This window comes from Molothrus ater, chromosome 5, assembly GCF_012460135.2.
Source record: "Molothrus ater isolate BHLD 08-10-18 breed brown headed cowbird chromosome 5, BPBGC_Mater_1.1, whole genome shotgun sequence".
Taxonomy (NCBI): domain Eukaryota; kingdom Metazoa; phylum Chordata; class Aves; order Passeriformes; family Icteridae; genus Molothrus; species Molothrus ater.
Window position 1 is genome coordinate 57,209,222 of NC_050482.2, and position 23,253 is coordinate 57,232,474.

General features: G+C 50.7%; 2 protein-coding genes across 13 annotated transcripts in view; both read left to right on the forward strand.

Moving 5' to 3' along the window:
• Nucleotides 1-4,845, forward strand: part of PPFIBP1 (PPFIA binding protein 1) — a 110,729-nt gene extending 105,884 nt beyond the window's left edge. For all 12 annotated transcript variants that reach the window (XM_036404945.2, XM_036404946.2, XM_036404942.2 and 9 more), the window contains 4 exons: nucleotides 370-558; nucleotides 1,088-1,267; nucleotides 1,890-1,955; nucleotides 2,503-4,845. In XM_036404945.2, coding sequence (XP_036260838.1) covers nucleotides 370-558; nucleotides 1,088-1,267; nucleotides 1,890-1,955; nucleotides 2,503-2,589 — 522 coding nt within the window. In that variant the 3' untranslated portion in view covers nucleotides 2,590-4,845. The remainder of the gene's footprint in view (nucleotides 1-369; nucleotides 559-1,087; nucleotides 1,268-1,889; nucleotides 1,956-2,502) is intronic.
• A 101-nt stretch (nucleotides 4,846-4,946) lies between these two features.
• Nucleotides 4,947-7,435, forward strand: REP15 (RAB15 effector protein). The gene has a single exon (XM_036404956.1). The coding sequence runs from the start codon at nucleotides 5,614-5,616 to the stop codon at nucleotides 6,352-6,354; it is 741 nt and encodes a 246-aa protein (XP_036260849.1). The 5' UTR covers nucleotides 4,947-5,613; the 3' UTR covers nucleotides 6,355-7,435.
• The last annotated feature ends 15,818 nt before the right edge of the window (nucleotides 7,436-23,253 follow it).

Below are 23,253 nucleotides of genomic sequence, written 5' to 3' on the forward strand. Positions count from 1 at the left end.
TATCCCTGCTCCAGAGGTTTTGTGTCTGTTTATTTTCCATGATTCCTCTGGCTACCTTTTCCAGAATTGGAAGATGATACTGGGTAAACATTTTGTGGCAGCTTCACACAGTACTTCAGTTAAGGATGGATTTATCTGTTCATTTCTTCTTACCTGCCAATTTGTTCCTATTTATAATTCCAGAAGGAAAGCCTGGGAATCCTTTAATTAGCTAACTCTCTTTCCTCCTTCTTTGTTGTATATTTCCTCTAAAATACAAACAAAAATCCCAAAGCAGCCGTAGGGAGTGACCAAGATAGGCCTGGATGTCCTTGACATCTCATCAGACAGTACTGGCTTCAGCTGGGTTCTCTGTGATTGGATTCCCAGGTTTTGGAGCCCCGTTTCAATGTAGAAACCATGGCCCAGCTGCTGAACATCCCCCCCAACAAGACGCTGCTGAGGCGGCACTTGGCCACACATTTCAACCTCCTGGTGGGGCAGGAGGCCCAGCAGCAGAAGCGTGAGGCCATGGAGTCCCCAGACTACGTCCTTCTGACAGCAACTGCCAAAGTCAAGGTAGGCCACTTGTTCTGGGAGGGGTGGGAGGTTCCAGGGAAGCTTTTGGATCTCTGGTTTTATCCATGCTGGGAGGGTGCAGCATCAGTAAGGTCTGAGAAAAGGGGTTGGTTTCTAAGGAAAGAAGCATGAGAGCAGGACCTCACAGATCTGGGGCTGACACTTGTGTCTACCATGAACAGGCCACTTCTCAGCCTCTCTGACATGCAGAGACAAGAGGTAGCACTCGTGTTGTCCTTCTGTCTGTACTGGGAGATGTTTGGGAGGGAGACTGTCCCTTACTGTTAACAGACTCATGGTTTAATGTGGAATTTTCACCTCATTTGGGATCTGTTAAATGGTGGTGTCTTAACAGTGGTAGAATGAGAGTACACATTGTCCTTTCAGTTGCCACTGTCATGAAATTCAGAAGATCTGTGTAGGAGAGCACTGGGGTTTTGACCTTTGTCATGGAAGCACAAGAGGGCACGAGTAGGCCTGTTCTTTGCTGATTCTCTAACTCCTAGACAAATTTCTCTTCGCTTTTAAGCCAAAGAAACTTACCTTCAGCAATTTTGGGAACCTGAGGAAGAAGAAGCAGGATGATGTGGAGGAGTATGTGTGTCCTATGGAGCTGGGGAGGGCATCTGGGAGCGCATCGAAGAAGGGCTTTAAGCCTGGCCTGGATATGCGAGTATATGATGATGATGATTTGGACAGGCTGGAGCAGGTAAGCCAGTTCTAACTATTCTGAGTCTTTGAGCTGTCAGGTTTGGTGGGAAAACCTTCCATTTCAAGGGAAGTCTTCCTTTTGCTTTGGCCCATGAAGGCCCTGAGTTCTTACTGTCACAGCATTAGTGACAAAAGGCTCTGCTCCCAAGGAGGCTGAAGCTGTGAATGCAGCACCTTTAGGGCCTGCTCTGGAGTAACTCTCTTCTCCTGGCAGGCCATGCTTCCCCCTTGGTCTGAACATCTCAGGTGTAGTCAGTAAATTGTGTGCTGCACTTCAATGTCACTCTGTCCTAGCAGGACAAGGGGGAATGGCTTCACACTGACAGAGAGTGGGTTTAGATCTCAGGAGGTTTAGAAAAATGTTCTTCCCTGTGAGGGTGCTGAAGCCCTGGCACAGGTTGCCCAGAGAAGCTGTGGCTGCCCCTGCATCCCTGGCAGTGCCTAAGGCCAAGTTGGACAGAGCTTGGAGCAACGTGGGATAGTGGAAGGTGTCCCTTCCCATGGCAGGGGATTGGACTGAGATGATTTTTAAGGTCTCTTCCAATCCAATGCATTCTGTGATTCCACTCTATGATACAAATAAGTTGTTATTAATTCATGATTCATTCTGGTTTTTATAGATGGAAGATTCAGAAGGGACGGTGAGGCAAATAGGAGCATTCTCTGAAGGCATCAACAACCTGACAGTGAGTCTGTGAACAGGGTCTGTGCAGTAAGGTCTCTGTTTCTGTGGGATGGGTGTGAGGCCCTTGGCAGTCACTCATGTTAAACAGTGTCAGTTGAGGTCCTTTGGGTCTCCTGCAGGGACAGAGGGCACAAAAACCCAAGTGGTTCAGGAAGGTACCCACCCATCCTGGTGGGGAGCTTTGGTGGCCTGTGCTGGCTCCCCACACACCAGGGAGGGCAGGGGACACAGCCCCCATTGCCCATGGTCGATGGGTCTCCAGCTGGGAGTCAGGATGCATTTTCTGGGTAGAAGCCCTGAGGCACTGGGGCCAGCAGACAGCAGTGAGCTGACAGAGTGGTTTTGGGGCAGGGTGAGTGCAAACCTCCCTCAGCAGAACAAAGCAGTGGCTGGCAGAGAGCAGTGAGATGGTTTTGGGGCAGGGTGGGTGCAAACCTCCCTCAGCAGAACAAAACAGTGGCTGGCAGACAGTGTTTGCTGCCCAGCACAGGACAGGTGACTGACTCCAGTTGTGAGAAACCTTGACTCTTCCCTCCTTTCCTTTGCAGCACATGCTGAAGGAAGATGAAATGTTCAAAGACTTTGCCACTCGCTCTCCTAGCACCAGTATAACAGATGAGGACTCCAACGTGTGACAGTCACCACCAGGCACTGACAAAGGCTCATTCTCCTGCATGCAAGGACATCCCTGTTCCACATGACAGATCATGTACTTTACATTGCTCTTGCTTCTGTTTGTTAGAAGTGACACTGAGGGGTGGAGAATTTTAAATAGAAAAGGAGAAAAAACAAGGTGCCTACTTAAGTTGCCATAAAAACCACCCAGACACTGGTGAATGGTAATGGTTTTAACTCTATTTAATGTACAAACTGGTGATATGTTTCAGAGTGTTGCGTTGAAATTGATGTGGTATGCTAGTGCTCCTTTTGCTTATTCCTGGCCTCAGATAATGCTCTCTGCTGTTTGAAAAGAACAGAAGGTGTTAGGTGAAAGTGTTGCGTCTGTAGATAGCGTGCATCAGCTCTCTCTGAGCTCCCAGCTGAAAAATAGAAGTTCCTGCTCTTCTCTAAGTGCTTTTCTTTGGCACAAACACCAGTTCAGCCCTATCCAATGTAGGATTTTAGTCATCTGTGCCCTGTGTAAGCTCCCCAGTAGCTCTTGACTGTTGCTCCTATTTTTATACTGTTTTATAAAAAAAAAAGAAAAAAAAAGAAAAAAATAAGTATATGAAGTACATATAAAAGCAAAAATTTAAATTTTGTGAGATAGAGTGATGGAAAGTTGAAGGTGTGTGAGGGAAGGGGAGAAGGTTGTAAAAAAATTATGCCAGTTTGCAGACCAGCTGGTTACTGGGAAAGGCAGGCTGACCTTTGGAACTGTTTGCTTTTGTTGCTTTTTACTGAGTGCACAGTTTAATGATCTTCCATTTGAGATGAAACTATTCTAAAGCATGTTTCTCCTAGCAGTGACTCATCCAGAAACTGCACATTTTAAAATGTCTTCTTTATTGTCCCCAGCAGCAGTAGTTAGTGCATTCAACAAGGTTATTAACACTTCCATGACTGAAAAAATTTCTTTAAAGTTGAGAGTACTCCCTGCATATGGAAGGGATGTTTCTGTGCTGTAACTAACATGAAGATGTTGTAGTTGCAAAAAAAATAAAGTTTTATAGAGAAATGTATAGGAAATATATTATTTCATATTATTAAGCCTAAGGTGGGACTTTTCCTCCAAAATTCAGATATCAAATGTGTTGCTCATCATTTTACCTTCTTAAAGCACAGCTCCTCTGCTCTTGAGGATCATCAGGTTTTAAAATTCCTGACTAGCCAGTGGGAATCTTGTGTCAGACTTCCAGTTTTGTGAGGTGTCCTAGCCAAAAGCAAGCAAACAAACAAATAAAAGTAACTTTTTATTCCAGTGGTCATTTGTATGGTGTTGAACGTTGCATGTATTTTAGCACAATGGCATGAAGCTGCTTTGCTCTGTAAAAGGCAAACAAAAGTCCAGCTGGAATTGTTCCTTGTGGTGGTGTTGCTTTGCCAAGCGTTTGTCACTCGTTTTGTTGCTCTCCTTGCTGGAAGTGAGATCATTCCTGGTGTTGTGCAGGGGATTTGGGGTTTGTGCTGACTTTGGGGTTGTTTCTGAAACACTGTTAAAAAAGCTAGGAAAGGAAGAAAGGTTCTTCCCAGGTTTTTCAGGGAGCTCCCCTCAGATCAGAGGCATATTCCAGCATTAGAGTTATGTGAGCTGGTAACCTGGACCTTTGAAGGATGTGCAGTGTAGGTGATTATTGATGTACCAAGATGCAAAATTTAACGTGGGAAGGTTTAGGGTGCAGATGCTTGGGATGTGGATTCAGGCTTCCCTTTCTGTGAATACTCTGCAATATTGTTGTTATTTACATGGAAGTTGATCATAAAACCCTGTGGAAGCATTGGGAAATGTGGTACAGGCTTCCAAACAAAAGTGTTCCTCTGGATGGCTCTCACTAGTCACTGGCCACTGGACAGAACTGGGGGGAAAAGGGGAGGGGGAAAAGGGAGCTAGTGACACAATACTGTGTGCTGAAATAGCCACAAACAGTCTCCAGTGTCTCTGGAGTGTTATCAGTGAGGGCAGTGATGGTTTACTGAAGTGCAGTGTGAGCAGCATTCTGCTCCAAACAGCCCTTTCCTGGCAGCCAGGCCATCCCCTCGAGCTGCCATCTGAGCCCTGTTTCTCTTACAGGGCAGGGGCACGAGAGAGGCGATGGAGTCAGGAGGTTTTAGGTGCGTGTGTGCACACTGTCCATACTGTCAGAGTGTTTAATTGGTGCCTCTTTGGAGAGGGCAACGTAACTGCTGTGTATTGCCATGTGAAATCCAATAAAGTCTGTGGAAAATGCCAAGTGTTTCTGGAAGCTGGTTCCCTTTTTCACGTCCTCTTTTTTTTTTTTTCCTTTTAATTTTCCATGGAAGCTTGTTCTGTTCTGTTCAGAAAACAAAGAAGGGAAAAGGGGCAAAATCACACATTTTTTGTTGACTCATTCATCAATTTGTCAGTGGTGCCTGCAGCAGGGCTCAACTAACAGCTAAAAAATCAACTGTATCAAGACTTTTTAGTTATTTCTGGGATCCAGATTTTAACCATCTTGGGTTGTTTGGTGTGGTGAGAAGTGACATGATCATTGCTCAGTGTGTGCTCTCCAGAGGAAGCCTTCCCAGGGTGCACTGTCCCTCTCTCTGGTCCCAAGTGTTAATCTCCCTTCTCTGGGAGATTAAAAAGTTGGTTTCATCTCCAGGCAACACCCTGTACCAAAAAATTGGTTTCTGTGCAATAGTCCTAGAAAGGAGATCCAAGGAGATAAGATCAGACTGGAATGAGATAACATCAGCCAGAGAAATGGTGCCGGAATTAACAATAAGGAAAACAAGCAGAGATGAATTCATTAAGTGTGAAAGCTACAGGGCCTGCTGGGCTGGTCCCTGCTCAGTCAGCTGCGGAGAAACACACCCAGAGAAAGCCCAGCTGCCCTGTGGGCACGCAGAGCTCAGTTCTGCCATCACCTTCACCGGGAAGGCTGCAGGTGTCCATGTGCAGCTGAATAGGTCTGGCTGAGCCCAGCACCTGCACAGCCTTTGCTGGACAATAAAGGTTTGTCCCTGAGGCAGTCTGCATGTGGAAACAACCTCCTCCAGCAGAGAAAATGGGCCAGAAGGTCTCCCAGGAGGACAACCATGAGAACAAGGCTGAAACGCTGGTCATGTGTGAAGTCTTCAGCCAGGGTGTGCTCCATGCATCGCAAAGGCTGAAGGACTACCTGGGTTTTGTGGATCCTCAAAGCAAATTCCAGCCAGCCACGAACACGCTGAGCGAGATCTTCCTGGTCAACTTCATCGGCTTCTGCGTGGGAAAGGGCATGGAGGAGCAGATCATGACCAGCAAAATGACCAAGCAGCAATCCTCCCTGTTCGGAGTGGACTGGATCTGGACTCTGTGTGGGTCTGACAAGCAGATCAAGCTGCAGATTGCCGTGCAGGCTCTGCAGCCGGCCGAGCTCTTCCACGGCGAGGGGGCTGCCGAGGATTGCTGCCGGGAGGCCGCGCTGGCCGACGAGTGCTTCCAGAACATGAGCAGGTTTGAGAAGCTGGCCCAGTTCTGCCGCCTGGTGGGACGGGACTGCCTGGGCTTGTTCGTGGTGTTCGGCGTGCCAGGGAAGCCCAAGGACATCCGAGGAGTCCTGCTGGACAGCGTTGCCAAGGAGGAGCAAAAATGCCGCCTGACAGGCAGGAATGCGCTGTGGCAATTTGTCACCAGCACTGACAGCTCCCTGCCCACAAAAGACATGCTGGAAAATTGCCTGGGCACCAAAAACAGGCTGAAGGATGTGGACAATGTGTACATAAACTTTGTGTGAGCAGCTGGGCAGAAGCAGCGGCTCCATGCAGCACCGGGGGCCGTGCGGGGCTCACTCTGCGCCCCTTTCTCTCTCCTCCCCACACTCCATTCCCTCCACCTTCCCCTGGACCCACCGTGTTCTCTTAGCTCCTGCAGAAGCCAGGCTGAGTCAGCCTCTCCAGATTTTAAAACAACAGGACGGATCTGCCAGAAAAAAGTGTTTATAGAAGGCACGACGTTTTTCCAGAACATTTTGTTCGCCAGACATTAAGTCTTGGCTGGAGCTGCTGAGAGCTTTATCAGCCAGAGCTCTGGGGAGGTCCCGGTGGATTTGACTCAGAGTCTTTGTTTGCAGTGTGGCAGATTTTTTTTCTGTCCTAGGAGGGTGAGTCTGTAATAATGGAAATGTGCTGGTGCTGGTCAGAAGAGTTGCAGTGAGTGTGAAGGACAATACCAGGCCTTAAAATGACTGATTTGAAGGAGTGAGCTGGTTTCAGTTAAGAGGAAAATCCCTTCCCAGTGCCAGAAATGGGCTCTGAGAGAGACTTATTAATTATCTGCTCCCTAATTGGTGCCAGGCTCCACAGGGCCTTGGAGCTGTGAACAAAAGGCAGGGCTGGAGCCAACTTCAAAGCTTTTCTCACTGAGTGGCTGTGTCAGGGCAAGGTGTGGCAAAAGTTTGGGGCAGGTGTTCAAGAACACTTGGGAAAAATTGAGCAATGGCAACAAAAAACAGGCCTGATGTAGGTGGGACCTTTTCATAGCAACAGAGGCAGCCCCTGACCATTCACAGCAGAGAGCAAATCTGGAGGATGCAAGGTTATGTCACTTGGAATTTTTTTTCAGTAGCTTAGCAGCTGATGGTATTTATGGGCTTGATTTATTCTATTTCCCTCAGCTTTTACTGGACTAAGGCTTTTGGGTTATACATTTATAATTACTTGCTTTAACCAGTGAAGGATGACCTGATCCATATTTAAACTGGTAAACTCACTTTGGTTATAGCTGTCTGAATAGTCTTGTCAGTGCAAAATTCATCTCCCTCTAATTTTCATATAAATTCAGTCATTTAACAGAATAAAAATAATATTGAAAACACATTAATCTTTCACTATTTACTATTCAAGTTGTAAGATGGGGGAAGCAGTGAGAGCTGAGAGCTGTTACTAAAACAGCCATTAAAAAGAGCCTAAAGAGGCTGAGGCATCAGTGCCACGAGTGTTTGAAGCATTCCATGGCAGAAGCAGGGAGTCTGAAAGGGGAACTGAAATAAAAACAAACACAGAGAACTATGTTTCTACCATTTTTGCTGAGTCACAAACGTAGCTGGGTTTGGAGGAGGGTGACATTTCAGTCCTGAAACAGTTCATTGAGATAGAATTGATTTTAAAGAGCTGCTGTCACTGTGTTCTGTGTATGTGGCTGGGTTTGGTGGGACAGAGGAGACAGTTCTGTTGTGTTGCATTGAGAACCTGCATACCTGCATATCTGTGGGGGATAGGGGTTTTTTGCCTATTTAAACTAACAGAAGAATCAACACTGCAGCAGGATTGATACTGGTTTCTAAAAGACCCGCAGAAAGCTTTAATTTTGCATTAAATTGATATAGTATAACTAGTGTGACTTCACCTATCCAGTTCTTTAGAAAGGCTGGCTCACATGAAAACTGGGCTTTTTTTCCTTTGCATACTTTCACAATAATAGAAAGGGAAGGGAAAAATCAAAATGTCTTGACTTGTATAGAGTTTGAACCATGAGAGTTACACACTGGGGCAGTTGTTGATTTGATTTGTGTCCCTCAGAGGGCTCTGGTACCCCAGAGATGTCACAGAGGCTTGGTACATTATTTTGGGAGCTGGGTTACGTTGCCCAGACTGCACCACACTCTGGCCCTTTCCCTTGTGGGCTTTAGCTCAGGCCCCTGGGCCCTCAGCCAGGGTGGGAATTGGCCAAGGCTCTGGATTCTGGCTAACAGTGAACAGTGTTTAACCATGTAACTCTGATTATGTTCATCCACTCATCCGAGCTGGAGCCTCAGCTCAGGTGACTCAGAGCCATCCCCAGGCCTCTGTGACTGCACGTGCTGATGGACCAGGTGAGGTGCAGCCCCCAGCCGCTGAAACCCCAGGCAGTTTGTGTAGTAACAGTGCTGGTCCTGGCTTCTGAAGAACCTGGAATCCACACCTTTGTCCCTTGGCAGTGTTTTCTGTTCTAATTTCCCTCTGAACACTCACTGCTGGGATACACTGGGAAAAGCCCTGTCCCTGCATGGGATGGAAACTCCTCCATGTCTCACCAAGAGCTTCAAAGCCCGTTTGGTTTTCTGGAAGCAGTTGATGAACTCAGCCTTGCTCAGTATTGCTTGGAGGGTCAGCGTTCCTTCTGCCAGGAGGGAGGGCAGAGAAGGACACCTTGGTGAGTGCATCCCTTTGCAGAAGGCACAGCAAAAATGGGTGTTGAGACCAGGACTACTGAAAATGAGGGGCTCAGGGAAAGGCAAACTGCCTCTGTGTGCCGGAGGCTCCATGCTCTGCCAGAGGTGCCCCTGGAGAGCGGCGCCTCCCGAGCTGCTGGACCTGGATCCATGGCTGTGCCATGGCATCGATCCAGCCCTGCTGGGCCGGGAGCCGAGGTATCCCCCCTGCCTTCATCCATGCCCCCCTGTGCTCCCTGTTGGTTCTGGCTGCTGCACTGCCCCTGCTGGTGCTTTCTTCTGGCTCTGCCTCTCTTTCTTCCTTTGGCTGAGGTGTGGGAATGCCTCTGCTGCCTTCTGGAGCCGGGTGAGGAGCACTGGGATGTCATCTGGGGTGCAGTTCGGGATTTGCTATGAGAACAGAAGCCCAAGGGACTGAGGTGAAAGCCGAGGCTGGGCATGGCTGGGAGCCCAAATCCCAGGGCCTGCTACATTTTCCAGGAGGATGCACAGGAGTGGGCAATCCAGGCATGAAACAGAGCTGGATGCATCCCTCTGCAAGCACAGAGCTGCTGGGCCTGGCTGTGGGCTGTCCTTACCAAGGGGACAGGTGACCCTTGCTCAGGGATGGCTGGAAATAACCCAGGTGGAATGGGGAGGAGCAGAGCTGGGATAAGCAGAGCTGCCTCAGGTCAGAGGACATTAGCACTGACCCGGTGATGGAGATTTGCTTTTGGCCAACTTATCTTTGTGCACAACGGGTATCACTTGAAAAAATGACCAGAGGATGCATTAAATGCCTGCTCAGGGAGGAGCCCCTTGCTCCCTGCCTCTCACGCCCTCTGCTCCTGCCTGCGGACTGTGCAGTGTCCTGGTTCCCACTGTTTCCTTTGCCATCTCCTGTGCTAACATGGCTCCAGACTCCTTGTGCTCGCCAGAGCCGGAGCTTCGTCATTCAGGGTCTACAAGCAAGGGACAGAAAAGTACATTTGCTCTCAGAGGTGGGAAATGGGCTCCCCCAAAGGCAGGGATCCATGGGATGGTAACTCCCAGCTTGGGTGTTTGTTCTGGGTTGTGAGGGCAGCTCAGGACACCCCAAGGAGCAGGAGGTGACTGGAGTTGCTGATTAAATCCTGCAGGGGCACAGCACCCGCCTGCCAGCCCCGTGTCCATCCCCTGCCTGCTCTCAGCTGCAGACAGGGCTGAACCAGAGGAGCAGCCAGCAGAGTCCTGCCAGCCCCAGCTCCCGCTGCTCCGGGTCCCCCAACTCCTGGGCCTTTGATGGATCTACATGGAGGAGCTGAAGAACCAGAGGTCAAGTGGGATTAGATGAACTCTGCTGCCCCTGCAAACCTCCAGCTCTCCGTGGGAGCCTTCCATCTCCCAGAGGTTCCAGTTTAACCGAATGGTAGTGGAGAGGGAAGAAGATGGGTGTTTAGGCAGCCCTGAGCACAAATCAGCATTTTTGTACAGAAGTGTGAAATCCTCCAAGCATTTGCAGTAGGTGCTAAATCCCCAATCATCCTTCCAAAAAACCCAACCCCAAGGCACCTCCCGGCTTCCAGCAGCCAAACACCCAGTGTTGGGGGGATATTCCAGCAGGAGCAATCGTTTGGTGCAAAGCAAAGGGTGTCAGCTCAGGGCAGGGCCTCAGAAAGGGCTGGCACAGCCTCAGGGATCTGCTGAGGGGGAGAGCAGCTTTGGAAAAGGACCATGACAAGTCCAGGGCTGTGAGGGACATGGAACAAAGGGCTGGAATTGGGCACCATGAGGGGACCCCAGGCAGGGGAAAAGCCACATCCATGGACACAGAGGGGACCTCCATCCAGAGCAGCTCCTGGCCGTGGCTGAAAGGTCAGTGAGTGGAAGACAGGAGTAGATGGACTCACAGATCAGCTGGAAAATGTTTTCCACAAGTCCTGGGGGCTGATCTGCCGGGTGTTCCCTTTGGAAAGCTCTGGTGCTGCTCCTCTCCCATCTCTGCCACTCTCTCCCTACAGCTCTCGTGTCACTGTCCCTCAGCACGAGGTGATTTCCCTCTCTTGCTGCTGGAAGGGACTGGGAGCTTCCCAAGCAGCTGGGGACAGGACTGGCTGGATCCTGTCAGCTCTTTCTGAAGGGAATTGCATCTAATCCTGCTGGCTTCTCCCACAGCAGGGACTGCTCCCATGTTCCCTGTCACCAGGGAATGTTTGGCAGCCAAGCGAAGGAGAGGAAGGGAAATGATTGCAGCAGGCACAGGTGTGTCTGTGCTGGCCATGTCCAGGGTGTCCTTGGAATCGTGGAATCCTTCAGGATGGAGAAGCCCTCTGAGACCATGGTGCCCAACCCTTCCCCCATGCTGCTGAGGCCACCACTGTCCCATGTCCCCAGGTGCCACATCCACACAGCTTTAAATCCCTCCAGGGATGGGGCCTCCACCACTGCCCTGAGCAGCTGTGCCATGGCTGGACAGACTTTCCACTGTGAGACTTCCCAATATCCAGCCTAAACCTCCCCTGGGATCACGTCAGGCCATTTCCTCTTATCCATTTCAAATTATTCCAATCATTCCCTTCTCTTTTCATCAGGTTGCATTTTTTCCCTCTGTGAGTTTTTCTTCCAGTCTTTTGGCAAAGCTCCTGGCTAACTCCAGGAGCTCCAAGGTTCATCCCTTTCCCCCCCCTGATTTTGCAGGAATGGCCTCTGGCAGCGACATCCTGGACAAGGTGGCTTTACCAGCCACCGCCAGGCGCAGCTGCTGGATCAGGCTGGAGACTGAGAATTCCATTTCTGCCCTGAATGCCCAGCCCGTGTCCCTGGGAGGCTCCTTTCCCGCTGGCACCTCGGGATACTCCCCGGGACAGGGGCGCAGGGAGCTGTGGCTGTCAGCCTGGGAGCGCAGCCGGAGCTGTGGGAAGGGATCTCCCTCTGGGCTGCAGGCACGGGGCAGCCCCGGGAGCTTCCTGGGCAGCGTTCCCATGGGAATTCCCCACGGGTCTCCCCGGATCCCGCCCTGGACACGGTGCAGAGAATCTCGGTGAGTTGGAAGCAAAGTTGAAGGGTTTGTCCACCGAGAGAAATGGTGATTTATAGAGCAAAGCAGAGTGGTATTCCACACGGGGAATTTGGGATTTGGGATGGTCCCAATCCGTAATCTTTCCGTTCATTTTCTTTTGGATGCTGCAGCCTGCTGTCCTGAGGGAGCTGCTCCTTTCCATTTCCATTTAATTTTCTGTATTTCATTAATTCTCTGTGGAAATCTGCTTTTAATGAAAAGGCCCAGGAGGACATTGATGACATCCCACAGGTGTGTGCTCAGACCAAGGATTGTTCTGGCTGGCAGAAGCTGCACCAATCTCCCAGGAATCTCAGTCTGGATTTGTCTTTTCTTCCAGTTCTTCTTGGTTTGGGGGTGCAGTGCAGCCCTGCCCTGTGTATCTCCTAGAAGAGTTTTGAGGTTAAAAATGGGGGTTTTCTGTATTTTGCAGTACTTCTCTAGAACTCAATTAAAAAGAGTAAAGCCATATCAACGTGGCTTGGGCTGGTTCATTTGCATCAGTTAATTAAAGCAAATCATTGAGAAGGGGGTTGAGCAGCCCTTGGTTGGAGCTGGCAGCTCTTCCTCATTGTCTCTTCATTCTCTTCATTCTCTGAATTTCTCTGAATTATTTCTTAAGCAGTTACTGCAATCAAGATACACAGTGAGGAGAAACAGCACTGCTGCCCTGCTGGATTGGGAAATCCAAGTCCGGTTCCTCAGAGGGATCGAGGGGATGAGGAGCTGAGCCTCAGGCTGGGATTTGGCAGTGGGAATTCAGTGAGGAGAGGAGAGAGGAGATCCCCCAAAACTGGTTAAAGCAAATTCTGCTGGGTTTGGATGCCCCCGCCCCCAAAAATTATCCTGGTTAAAGGCAACTTGAGGAAGCAGCAGGATGTGCTGGGGGGGTTGTGCTGGGACCCCCAAACCCTGGGCAGGGATGGTGAGCAGTGCCAGAGACACAGGAACACTATGGAAGGGGGGGCTGTCACCTCCAAATTCCAGCCAGGAATGCTGGGCACTGCCAGCTCTTTGGGACACTGCCTGATCCAGAGAGTTTTCTCTTTTCTGTCGTGCTCAGTACCTGGCACTTCATTAGAGTCCCACAGGCCAAAAATCCCATGGGAGCAGCTGGAATCACAGCCGATCACACAGAAGCCGGGCCAGGATTGGAAATGAGCTGTTCCACAGATTTATTTTTCCCAGTGGGTTTTTAATTTAAAGCAGAACACTGCCCGTGCCCCGACCCCATACCCCTTATTTTTGGGCTTTCTCCATGAGAATGATCTGCCTAGGCTGGATAAAAAATTCAAAACAAATTCCCCCGGCTCTGCGGGGCCCGGCGGGATCTGGGGTGTCCCGGGGCCGCAGCCGGAGCAGGAGCGGCAGCGCCGGGCTCGGCCCCAGGGACCGTCCCGGAGCGGCTCCTCCCGCCCGCGGCGAGCCCGGTGCCCATCCCAGCGCCAATCCCGCCCCGCTCCTCCGGCCCCGGGACCCCAGCGGACACGGGCAGGACCTGGGCCTGAACCCGAGGCCTCGGTCCCAGGGCCGGTCCGACCCCGGTGTGAGGCGCGGGGCCCTGTCCCGGGCAGGGCGGGGCTCCGTAAGGCGGGCCCGGGCCCGGGCCTGGCTACAGCCACCCGCGGCAAGGGCGGAGAGGGAAATAGCGCTGCAGCGCCCTCCCCGCGGTTTAAATCCGCTCGGCCCCGTCCTGCGCAGGCGCTCTAGCGCCCCTGACACCTGTGCCGCGAAGCAGCCGCTTCTTCGTCTCCGGGAGACGGAGGGAGCTGCAGATTCCGAAAGGTGAAGACGGAAGCTGCACGAAAGCAGGATTGTGTGCACAGCGTTCAAACAGGGAAAGGACAGTACCTAACCCTTCTCCTGTTTTTTCCATTCATATTAACTTTGGAATGGAAGGAGTTGTGGACAACTATCTTACGCTTTTTGCTAATTACTATACAGCCTTCCGTGGAAAATCTAGGGCAAGATAAGGAAGTCTCTTCTGTCCTGGCAAAGTTTCTTCTGGCGGGACATAGTGGAAAACCTGTTTGCTAAGATGTGGGCGACAGGAGACGCTAAAGACGGAGATACGGAGCTCTCGGAAGCTAAGCGCCGGTCCCGGGCGTCTTTCGGCAGAAGCCGCACTGCGGAGCACACCGCCCCCGTACAGTGCTCTGTGCGCGAAGAAGCCGCTTTTGGCCTCCGAGAGAAAGGGAGAGCTGCAGCTTGCGAGAGGCGAAGAACGAAACCGCGCAAAATCGGAATTGTGTGCGCAGCTCTCAAACCGAGAGAGGACAGTACCAATCCACGCTCCTGTTTTTCCCATTTAAAGGAACATTCGAATGGAAGGAGTTGTGGACAACTTTCTTTTGCTTCTTGCTAAACACTAGGCAGCCATCTGTGGAAATTCTCGGGCTAGTTAAGGAGATGTTGTCTGTACTGACACAGTTCCTCTCGCGGGACATAGTGGAAAACCTGTTTGCTAACATGGAGGCGACAAGGGACGCTAAAGACTGAGATACGGAGCTCTCCGAAGCTAAGCACCGGTCCCGGGCGTCTTTCAGCACAAGACGCACTCCGGAGTGCACGGCAACCGCTACAGACCTCTGTGCACAAAGAAGCCGCTTCTTCGCCTCCGGGAGAAGGAGAGAGCTGCAGCTTCCGAAAGGCGAAGAACGAAGCCACGCAACATTGGGATTGTGTGCGCAGCTTTAAAAGCTGCGAGAGATCACTTCCTACCCATTCTCCTGTTTTTTCATTCACATTAACTTTGGAATGGAAGGAGTTTTGGACAACTCTCTTATGCTTTTTGGTAATTACTATGCAGCCTTCGGTGGACATTCTAGAGTTACTTAAGGAGATATTGTCTGTACTGACACAGTTCCTCCTTTGGAGACAAAGTAGAAAAAGCGGTTTGCTATGATGTAGGCGACAAGAGACCCTAAAGACCTATTTGTTCGCCTGTTTTTTCCATTCATATTAACTTTGGAATGGAAGGAGTTGTGGACAACTATCTTATGCTTTTTGGTAAACACTATACAGCCCTCCGTGGAAAATCTCGCGTGAGATCAGCAAGTCTCTTCTGTACTGGCAAAGTTTCTTCTGTCGGGACAGAGTGGAAAACCTCTTTGCTAAATGTAGGCGAGAGGAGACGCTAAAGACGGAGATACGGAGCTCTCGGAAGCTAAGCGCCGCTCCTGGGCGTCTCTCAACAGAAGCCATGCTCCGCGGCGCACTGCGAACAGTACAATGCTGTGTGCCCGAAGAATCCGCTTCCTTACTTCCAGGAGACAGAGAGCGCCCCAACTGCCGAAAGGCGACGAACGACGCCGCACAAACGCCCCATTGTGTGCGCTGCTTTCAAACCGAGAGAGGACAGTACCAAGCCTCTATCCTGGTTTTTTACCATTTAAAGCATCATTCGAATGGAAGGAGTTTTGGACAACTTTCCTTTGCTTCTTGCTGAACACTATGCAGCTATCTGTGGAAATGCTAGTGTTAGTTAAGATGTTGTCTGTACTGACACAGTTGCTCCTTTTGAGACATAGTGGAAAAACCTTTTTGCTAAGATGTAGCTGACAAGAGACGCTCAAGAGGGAAATACGCATCTCTCCGAAGGTAAGCGCCGCTCCTGGGCGCCTCTCAATAGAAGCCACGCTCCGCAGCGCACTGCGAACGGTACAATGCTGTGTGCCCGAAGAATCCGCTTCCTTACTTCCAGGAGACAGAGAGCGCCCCAGCTTCCGAAAGGCGACGAACGACGCCGCACAAAAGCCCGAGTGTGTGCGCGGCTTTCAAACGGAAAGAAGACAGTACCTTAGCAATCTCCTGCTTTTTCTATTCAACAGCAACACTCGAAGCGAAGGAGATTCTAACAGATTTCTTATGCTTCTTGCTGAACACTAGCCAGCCCTCTCTGGAATCTTCTAGAGCTTGAACGGCGGATTTTGTCTCTAGTGACACTGTTCCTCCTTGCGAGACATAGTGGAAAACCTTTTTGCTAAGATCAAGGAGACAAGAGACGCTAAAGACGGCGATCCTCAGCTCACTGTAGGTAAGCACTGGTCCCGGGCGTCTTTCGGCAGAAGCCGCACTGCGGAGCGCACTGCGACCGGCACAGTGCTCTGTGTGCGAAGAAGCCACTTCTTTACCTCCGGGAGACGGAGGGAGCTGAAGCTTCCGAGGGGTGAAGAAGGAAGCCGCACAACAGCGGGATTGTTTTAGCAGCTTTCAAACTGAGACATGATGGTACCTTACCTCTCTCCTGCTTTTTCCATTCAACATTTAAATGGGAATGGAAGGAGTTTTGGACGATTTTCTATAGCTTCGTGCTAAACACCATGCCTCTCAGCGTGGAAATTTGTCGCAGACATCTTTCATGAAAAATCCTTTCTTAGGATTTTTCCTTGTGACGAGCTGCAGTTCAGCAACCAAAGTAAACAATGGTTATCTGCTGCTGTGGAATGCAACAGGTGATTGGTCTCCTGTGGGTGTTTGGATTTCTTGACCACTCATGGCAGAGCTGGCTCTTGCTCTGTCTGAGACACAGATCTTTGTTATTCATTCTTTTCTATTCTTAGCTTAGCTAGCTGCTGAAGAAACTTTTCCTTTCTATTGCTTTTTAGTATAGTCTTAATGTAACATATATCATAAAATAATAAATCAAGCCTTCTGATCATGGAGTCAACATTCTCGTCTCTTCTTCATCCTGAAAACCCTTGTGACCACAGTCACAATTGGTGACCCCCGACTGAGGAGGACAATCATCACTTGGTGAGACCACCAGAGGAGCATTGCTGCACTGGGTAAACCCTGAATGTGTGGCATTGATGGTTGCTTCACAAGTGACCACAGAAGTGGATTCTAGCCAGGAGCTGAAGAACTGAAGATCCGAATTTGGACAGAGTTCACAGCAAGGCTGACCACAAAGGGAACCTTCTGAAAAGCCTCCAGGAAGATGTTCGGAAAGCTCAGCAGAACCATGCAGATAGCCAGAGAGTCCTGGACACTGTCACAAGGTACTGTTGGTTTTTCCCCTCCTAAAGATGAGGTCATTCGCAGTTTGTGGCTGCTCATCTGGAGGACTCCTCCCCTAGAGGATGAGGTTCCATTCTCCCCTTCAGAGGAGAAACTTATTGCCCTCTGGCAAAAATGGGGTGAAGAGGACAGAATTCTCCTGTTGGAGGCAGATCTCTATGAGTTTTTTCGATGGGCGAAGCTCTTTGGGTTTTTTACGAATGTGCTATATGCCCTCGATATGTTTGTCTGGGAGTGTATGGGCTCCATTTTCCAATTCTTTTTATACCGGGGGTTCGGATGCCCCTTGATTTATCCAACCTTTTTGAAGCTCTTTCTAGTCTTGAAACGGAGAGCAGCTGTTTTTCCCTGGATTGCTAACTGCAAGGGCAAAGCCCCGTTCCCCCCAATTCCGGGGGAAGACCCTTTGGAGGGGGACGCTCTGCTGCTTTCCAGCCCCCCTGAACCACAGTGGGGGGGCGAAGTTTCGCCCGCAGCCGAAGGTTTTTTTACTGCGTCTTCGGAGCATGCTCAGACGGAGCCGTTTGTTCCCCCCTCCCGTTGCTCTCAGGGGGGATGGGAGTGGGCGGCGCCACCCCGGCCAGCGCCACGGGCACCGCCCCGGCCAGCGCCACGGGCACCGCCCCAACCCGCCCCGCGGGTGCGGGCGGTTCCCCCCGCGGCCCGTCCCGCGGCCGCCCCTCCGGGAGAGCCTGTGGGCGCTCCAGCCGCGGTTCCACCGGCTTCCCTGCCTGCATCTATCTCAGAGACACCGCTTCCCGCGGCTGCGCCGATGTTGCTGGGCAACAGCGATCCACCGCTCCCCCCGGCCGTCCCGCCGCCTTCTGCGACTGCGGTTCCGCGGCCGATGTCAGAGTCCGGCGCAGAAGAAGCTGCCAACCCCGTGCCGCCCCCGCCGCCCCCGCCGCCTCCCCAGGCGGCCCCGCTGCCCGCCCCTGCGGGGACTCCGTTCTCCATGTCTGCGTCAGAGGCTGCCTTGGAGCCGGCGGCAGCAGCAGAGGCGCCTCCTGCATCCAGCGTGACTTCCTCCCCGAGTTTTTCGGGTTGTCCCGGGGCTGCCCCTACGGGGGGAGCTGGGACAGGGGAAGAGGGCGTCAGCCTGTCCTTCCGTGGAGGAGGCATGGCCCGACAGCTGGCTGTGGGCGCAGCGTGGCTGCCTGTTTTCAAGATCAGCATTTTTGGCGGGTTGGGGGGTGTTTGGTCCGGGGTTTCTCCCTGGGGGATGCGAATCTCTCTGCCGCCCCTCGCACGCCCCAGCGGCGAGGGGGAGGTGGGTCCTGGAAGTTCTGCCTCTGGTCCCCAGCCCAGAGGGGGTGGAGGTGGTGCCGTGAGGCAGATGAGAGGAACACCTGTTGCATTTGCATTGCAGAGGCAGAGGGCACAGCAGGAAGCGAGCATCGCTTGTCTGCTGTGGGGAAAGGACATCCCCAGACCCGAGACGAAGTTTCTCGGGACAGCTTCTGTCTTCCCATTGCCGGCATGCCTCGGTGATTTTGGGGAAAGGAAGCGTTTGGTCACCCCTTCTGCCATTGTACTGGCAAAAGGGTGCGGGTCTGTGCCAATGCAGAGCCTGCCTCGGGGGCTGGGCCTGGGCTGTCTGGCTTGGTTGCTTGGGCCAGGGCCACCTCCCAGCCTCCTGTTGAGTTTGGGGGCTTTGCTTCCCCCTTCTGGTCCTGGGCCACCTTTCTGTGGGCCAGGTCTGGGGTTCCTGATCCTTCCACATGGGCCAGGGCCCCCAAGGGCCTCTCTCTGGCTCCCCTGCTGCTGCTGCTGCTCTTTCCGACAAGACAAAAAAAAAAAAAAAAAAAAAAAAAAAAAAAAAAAAAAAAAAAAAAATTAAATTGAATAAAAAAGGGTGAAAGAGCTGGCAGCAGCTCAGAGGCATTGAGGAGCCAGGGATTGGCTTCAGCCCAAGTTGTTCAATGAAGGGCTGTGGCAAGACATTTCAGAAATTTTCTAATTTTCTCAAAATTGTTTGAAGACTGTCAATGGACTTTTGATAAATATTGATGGACCTTTTTCTGTAGCAAGCCTGTTTCAGGACCAAAAGAAACTTTCAGATATGGCAAAGAGGAACATCTTCAAGCCATGGACTTTTCCTGAAACTCAGCTGCTTGGACTTGAATTTTCTTTGCATTGTTTTTGCATTTTCTTATATTATAGAATTGTTTTAGTAATATGATAGAATTTTATGTTCTACAGGTGAAGAAATTCCCAGTGCATTCCACAGGAGCACTTGAGTGGAGTTTGATTGGCAACAGATAACCTGTCAAGTGTTTGTCTTTTTCTTCGGCATGAGTACAGCAGAGAAAATTACAAACACTTTTTCCTTTTAATTTAACTAAATAAAAAAAGGTGATATGTCGCAGACATCTTTCATGAAAAATCCTTTCTTAGGATTTTTCCTTGTGACGAGCTGCAGTTCAGCAACCAAAGTAAACAATGGTTATCTGCTGCTGTGGAATGCAACAGGTGATTGGTCTCCTGTGGGTGTTTGGATTTCTTGACCACTCATGGCAGAGCTGGCTCTTGCTCTGTCTGAGACACAGATCTTTGTTATTCATTCTTTTCTATTCTTAGCTTAGCTAGCTGCTGAAGAAACTTTTCCTTTCTATTGCTTTTTAGTATAGTCTTAATGTAACATATATCATAAAATAATAAATCAAGCCTTCTGATCATGGAGTCAACATTCTCGTCTCTTCTTCATCCTGAAAACCCTTGTGACCACAGTCACAGAAATTCTAGAGCAAGATTGAGGGATGTTGTTTATACTGGCAAAGTTTCTCCTTGCGAGACATAGTGGAGAACCTTTTTGCTAAGATCAAGGAGACAAGAGACGCTAAAGACGGCGATCCTCAGCTCTCTGTAGGTAAGCACTGGTCCCGGGCGTCTTTGGGCAGAAGCCGCACTGCGGAGCGCGCTGCGACCGGCACAGTGCTCTGTGTGCGAAGAAGCCGCTCCTTTACCTCCAGGAGACGGAGGGAGCTGCAGATTCCGAAAGGTGGAGACGGAAGCTGCACGAAAGCAGGATTGTGTGCACAGCGTTCAAAGAGAGAAAGGACAGTACCTAACCCTTCTCCTGTTTTTTCCATTCATATTAACTTTGGAATGGAAGGAGTTGTGGACAACTATCTTATGCTTTTTGCTAATTACTATACAGCCTTCCGTGGAAAATCTAGGGCAAGATAAGGAAGTCTCTTCTGTCCTGGCAAAGTTTCTTCTGGCGGGACATAGTGGAAAACCTGTTTGCTAAGATGTGGGCGACAGGAGACGCTAAAGACGGAGATACGGAGCTCTCGGAAGCTAAGCGCCGGTCCCGGGCGTCTTTCGGCAGAAGCCGCACTGCGGAGCGCACCGCCCCCGTACAGTGCTCTGTGCGCGAAGAAGCCGCTTTTGGCCTCCGAGAGAAAGGGAGAGCTGCAGCTTGCGAGAGGCGAAGAACGAAACCGCGCAAAATCGGAATTGTGTGCGCAGCTCTCAAACCGAGAGAGGACAGTACCAATCCACGCTCCTGTTTTTCCCATTTAAAGGAACATTCGAATGGAAGGAGTTGTGGACAACTTTCTTTTGCTTCTTGCTAAACACTAGGCAGCCATCTGTGGAAATTCTCGGGCTAGTTAAGGAGATGTTGTCTGTACTGACACAGTTCCTCTCGCGGGACATAGTGGAAAACCTGTTTGCTAAGATGTGGGCGACAGGAGACGCTAAAGACGGAGATACGGAGCTCTCGGAAGCTAAGCGCCGGTCCTGGGCGTCTTTCGGCAGAAGCCGCACTGCGGAGCACACCGCCCCCGTACAGTGCTCTGTGCGCGAAGAAGCCGCTTTTGGCTTCCGAGAGAAAGGGAGAGCTGCAGCTTGCGAGAGGCGAAGAACGAAACCGCACAAAATCGGAATTGTGTGCGCAGCTCTCAAACCGAGAGAGGACAGTACCAATCCACGCTCCTGTTTTTCCCATTTAAAGGAACATTCGAATGGAAGGAGTTGTGGACAACTTTCTTTTGCTTCTTGCTAAACACTAGGCAGCCATCTGTGGAAATTCTCGGGCTAGTTAAGGAGATGTTGTCTGTACTGACACAGTTCCTCTCGCGGGACATAGTGGAAAACCTGTTTGCTAAGATGGAGGCGAAAAGAGATGCTGACGACGGAGATACAGAGCTGAGCCGCTTCTTCGCCTCGGGTAGACGGAGAGAGCGACAGCTTCGGACAAGGCGAAGAACGAAGCAGCACAAAAGCGGGATTGTGTGCGCAGCTCTCAAACCGAGAGAGGACAGTACCAATCCACGCTCCTGTTTTTCCCATTTAAAGGAACATTCGAATGGAAGGAGTTGTGGACAACTTTCTTTTGCTTCTTGCTAAACACTAGGCAGCCATCTGTGGAAATTCTCGGGCTAGTTAAGGAGATGTTGTCTGTACTGACACAGTTCCTCTCGCGGGACATAGTGGAAAACCTGTTTGCTAAGATGGAGGCGAAAAGAGATGCTGACGACGGAGATACAGAGCTGAGCCGCTTCTTCGCCTCGGGTAGACGGAGAGAGCGACAGCTTCGGACAAGGCGAAGAACGAAGCAGCACAAAAGCGGGATTGTGTGCGCAGCTCTCAAACCGAGCGAGGACAGTACCAATCCACGGTCCTGTTTTTCCCATTTAAAGGAACATTCGAATGGAAGGAGTTGTGGACAACTTTCTTTTGCTTCTTGCTAAACACTATGCATCTGTGGAAATTCTCTGGCTAGTTAAGGAGATGTTGTTTGTACTGACACAGTTCCTCTCGCGGGACATAGTGGAAAACCTGTTTGCTAACATGGAGGCGACAAGAGACGCTAAAGACTGAGATACGGAGCTCTCCGAAGCTAAGCGCCGGTCCCGGGCGTCTTTCAGCACAAGACGCACTCCGGAGCGCACCGCGACCGCTACAGTCCTCTGTGCGCAAAGAAGCCGCTTCTTCGCCTCCGGGAGAAGGAGAGAGCTGCAGGTTCCGAAAGGCGAAGAACGAAGCCACGCAACATTGGGATTGTGTGCGCAGCTTTAAAAGCTGCGAGAGATCACTTCCTACCCATTCTCCTGTTTTTTCATTCACATTAACTTTGGAATGGAAGGAGTTTTGGACGACTATCTTCTGCTTTCTGGTAATTACTATGCAGCCTTCCGTGGAAATTCTAGAGTTACTTAAGGAGATGTTGTCTGGACTGACACAGTTCCTCCTTTGGAGACAAAGTAGAAAAAGCAGTTTGCTATGATGTAGGCGACAAGAGACGCTAAAGACCTATTCGTTCGCCTGTTTTTTCCATTCATATTAACTTTGGAATGGAATGAGTCGTGGACAACTATCTTTATGCTTTTTGGTAAACACTATACAGCCCTCCGTGGAAAATCTCGCGTGAGATCAGCCAATCTTTTCTGTACTGGCAAAGTTTCTTCTGTCGGGACAGAGTGGAAAACCTCTTTGCTAAATGTAGGCGAGAGGAGACGCTAAAGACGGAGATACGGAGCTCTCGGAAGCTAAGCGCCGCTCCTGGGCGTCTCTCAACAGAAGCCATGCTCCGCGGCGCACTGCGAACAGTACAATGCTGTGTGCCCGAAGAATCCGCTTCCTTACTTCCAGGAGACAGAGAGCGCCCCAACTGCCGAAAGACGACGAACGACGCCGCACAAACGCCCCATTGTGTGCGCTGCTTTCAAACCGAGAGAGGACAGTACCAAGCCTCTATCCTGGTTTTTTACCATTTAAAGCATCATTCGAATGGAAGGAGTTTTGGACAACTTTCCTTTGCTTCTTGCTGAACACTATGCAGCTATCTGTGGAAATGCTAGTGTTAGTTAAGAAGATGTTGTCTGTACTGACACAGTTGCTCCTTTTGAGACATAGTGGAAAAACCTTTTTGCTAAGATGTAGCTGACAAGAGACGCTCAAGAGGGAAATACGCATCTCTCCGAAGGTAAGCGCCTCTCCTGGGCGCCTCTCAATAGAAGCCACGCTCCGCAGCGCACTGCGAACGGTACAATGCTCTGTGCCCGAAGAATCCGCTTCCTTACTTCCAGGAGACAGAGAGCGCCCCAGCTTCCGAAAGGCGACGAACGACGCCGCACAAAAGCCCGAGTGTGTGCGCGGCTTTCAAACGGAAAGAAGACAGTACCTTAGCAATCTCCTGCTTTTTCTATTCAACAGCAACACTCGAAGCGAAGGAGATTCTAACAGATTTCTTATGCTTCTTGCTGAACACTAGCCAGCCCTCTCTGGAATCTTCTAGAGCTTGAACGGCGGATTTTGTCTCTAGTGACACTGTTCCTCCTTGCGAGACATAGTGGAAAACCTTTTTGCTAAGATCAAGGAGACAAGAGACGCTAAAGACGGCGATCCTCAGCTCACTGTAGGTAAGCACTGGTCCCGGGCGTCTTTCGGCAGAAGCCGCTCTTAGGTGCTCACCGCGACCGGCCCAATGCTCTGTGCGC

Excerpts from the sequence above, each read along its gene's own strand:
- REP15 (XM_036404956.1), top strand. The coding sequence starts at position 5,614 with ATGTGGAAACAACCTCCTCCAGCAGAGAAAATGGGCCAGAAGGTCTCC.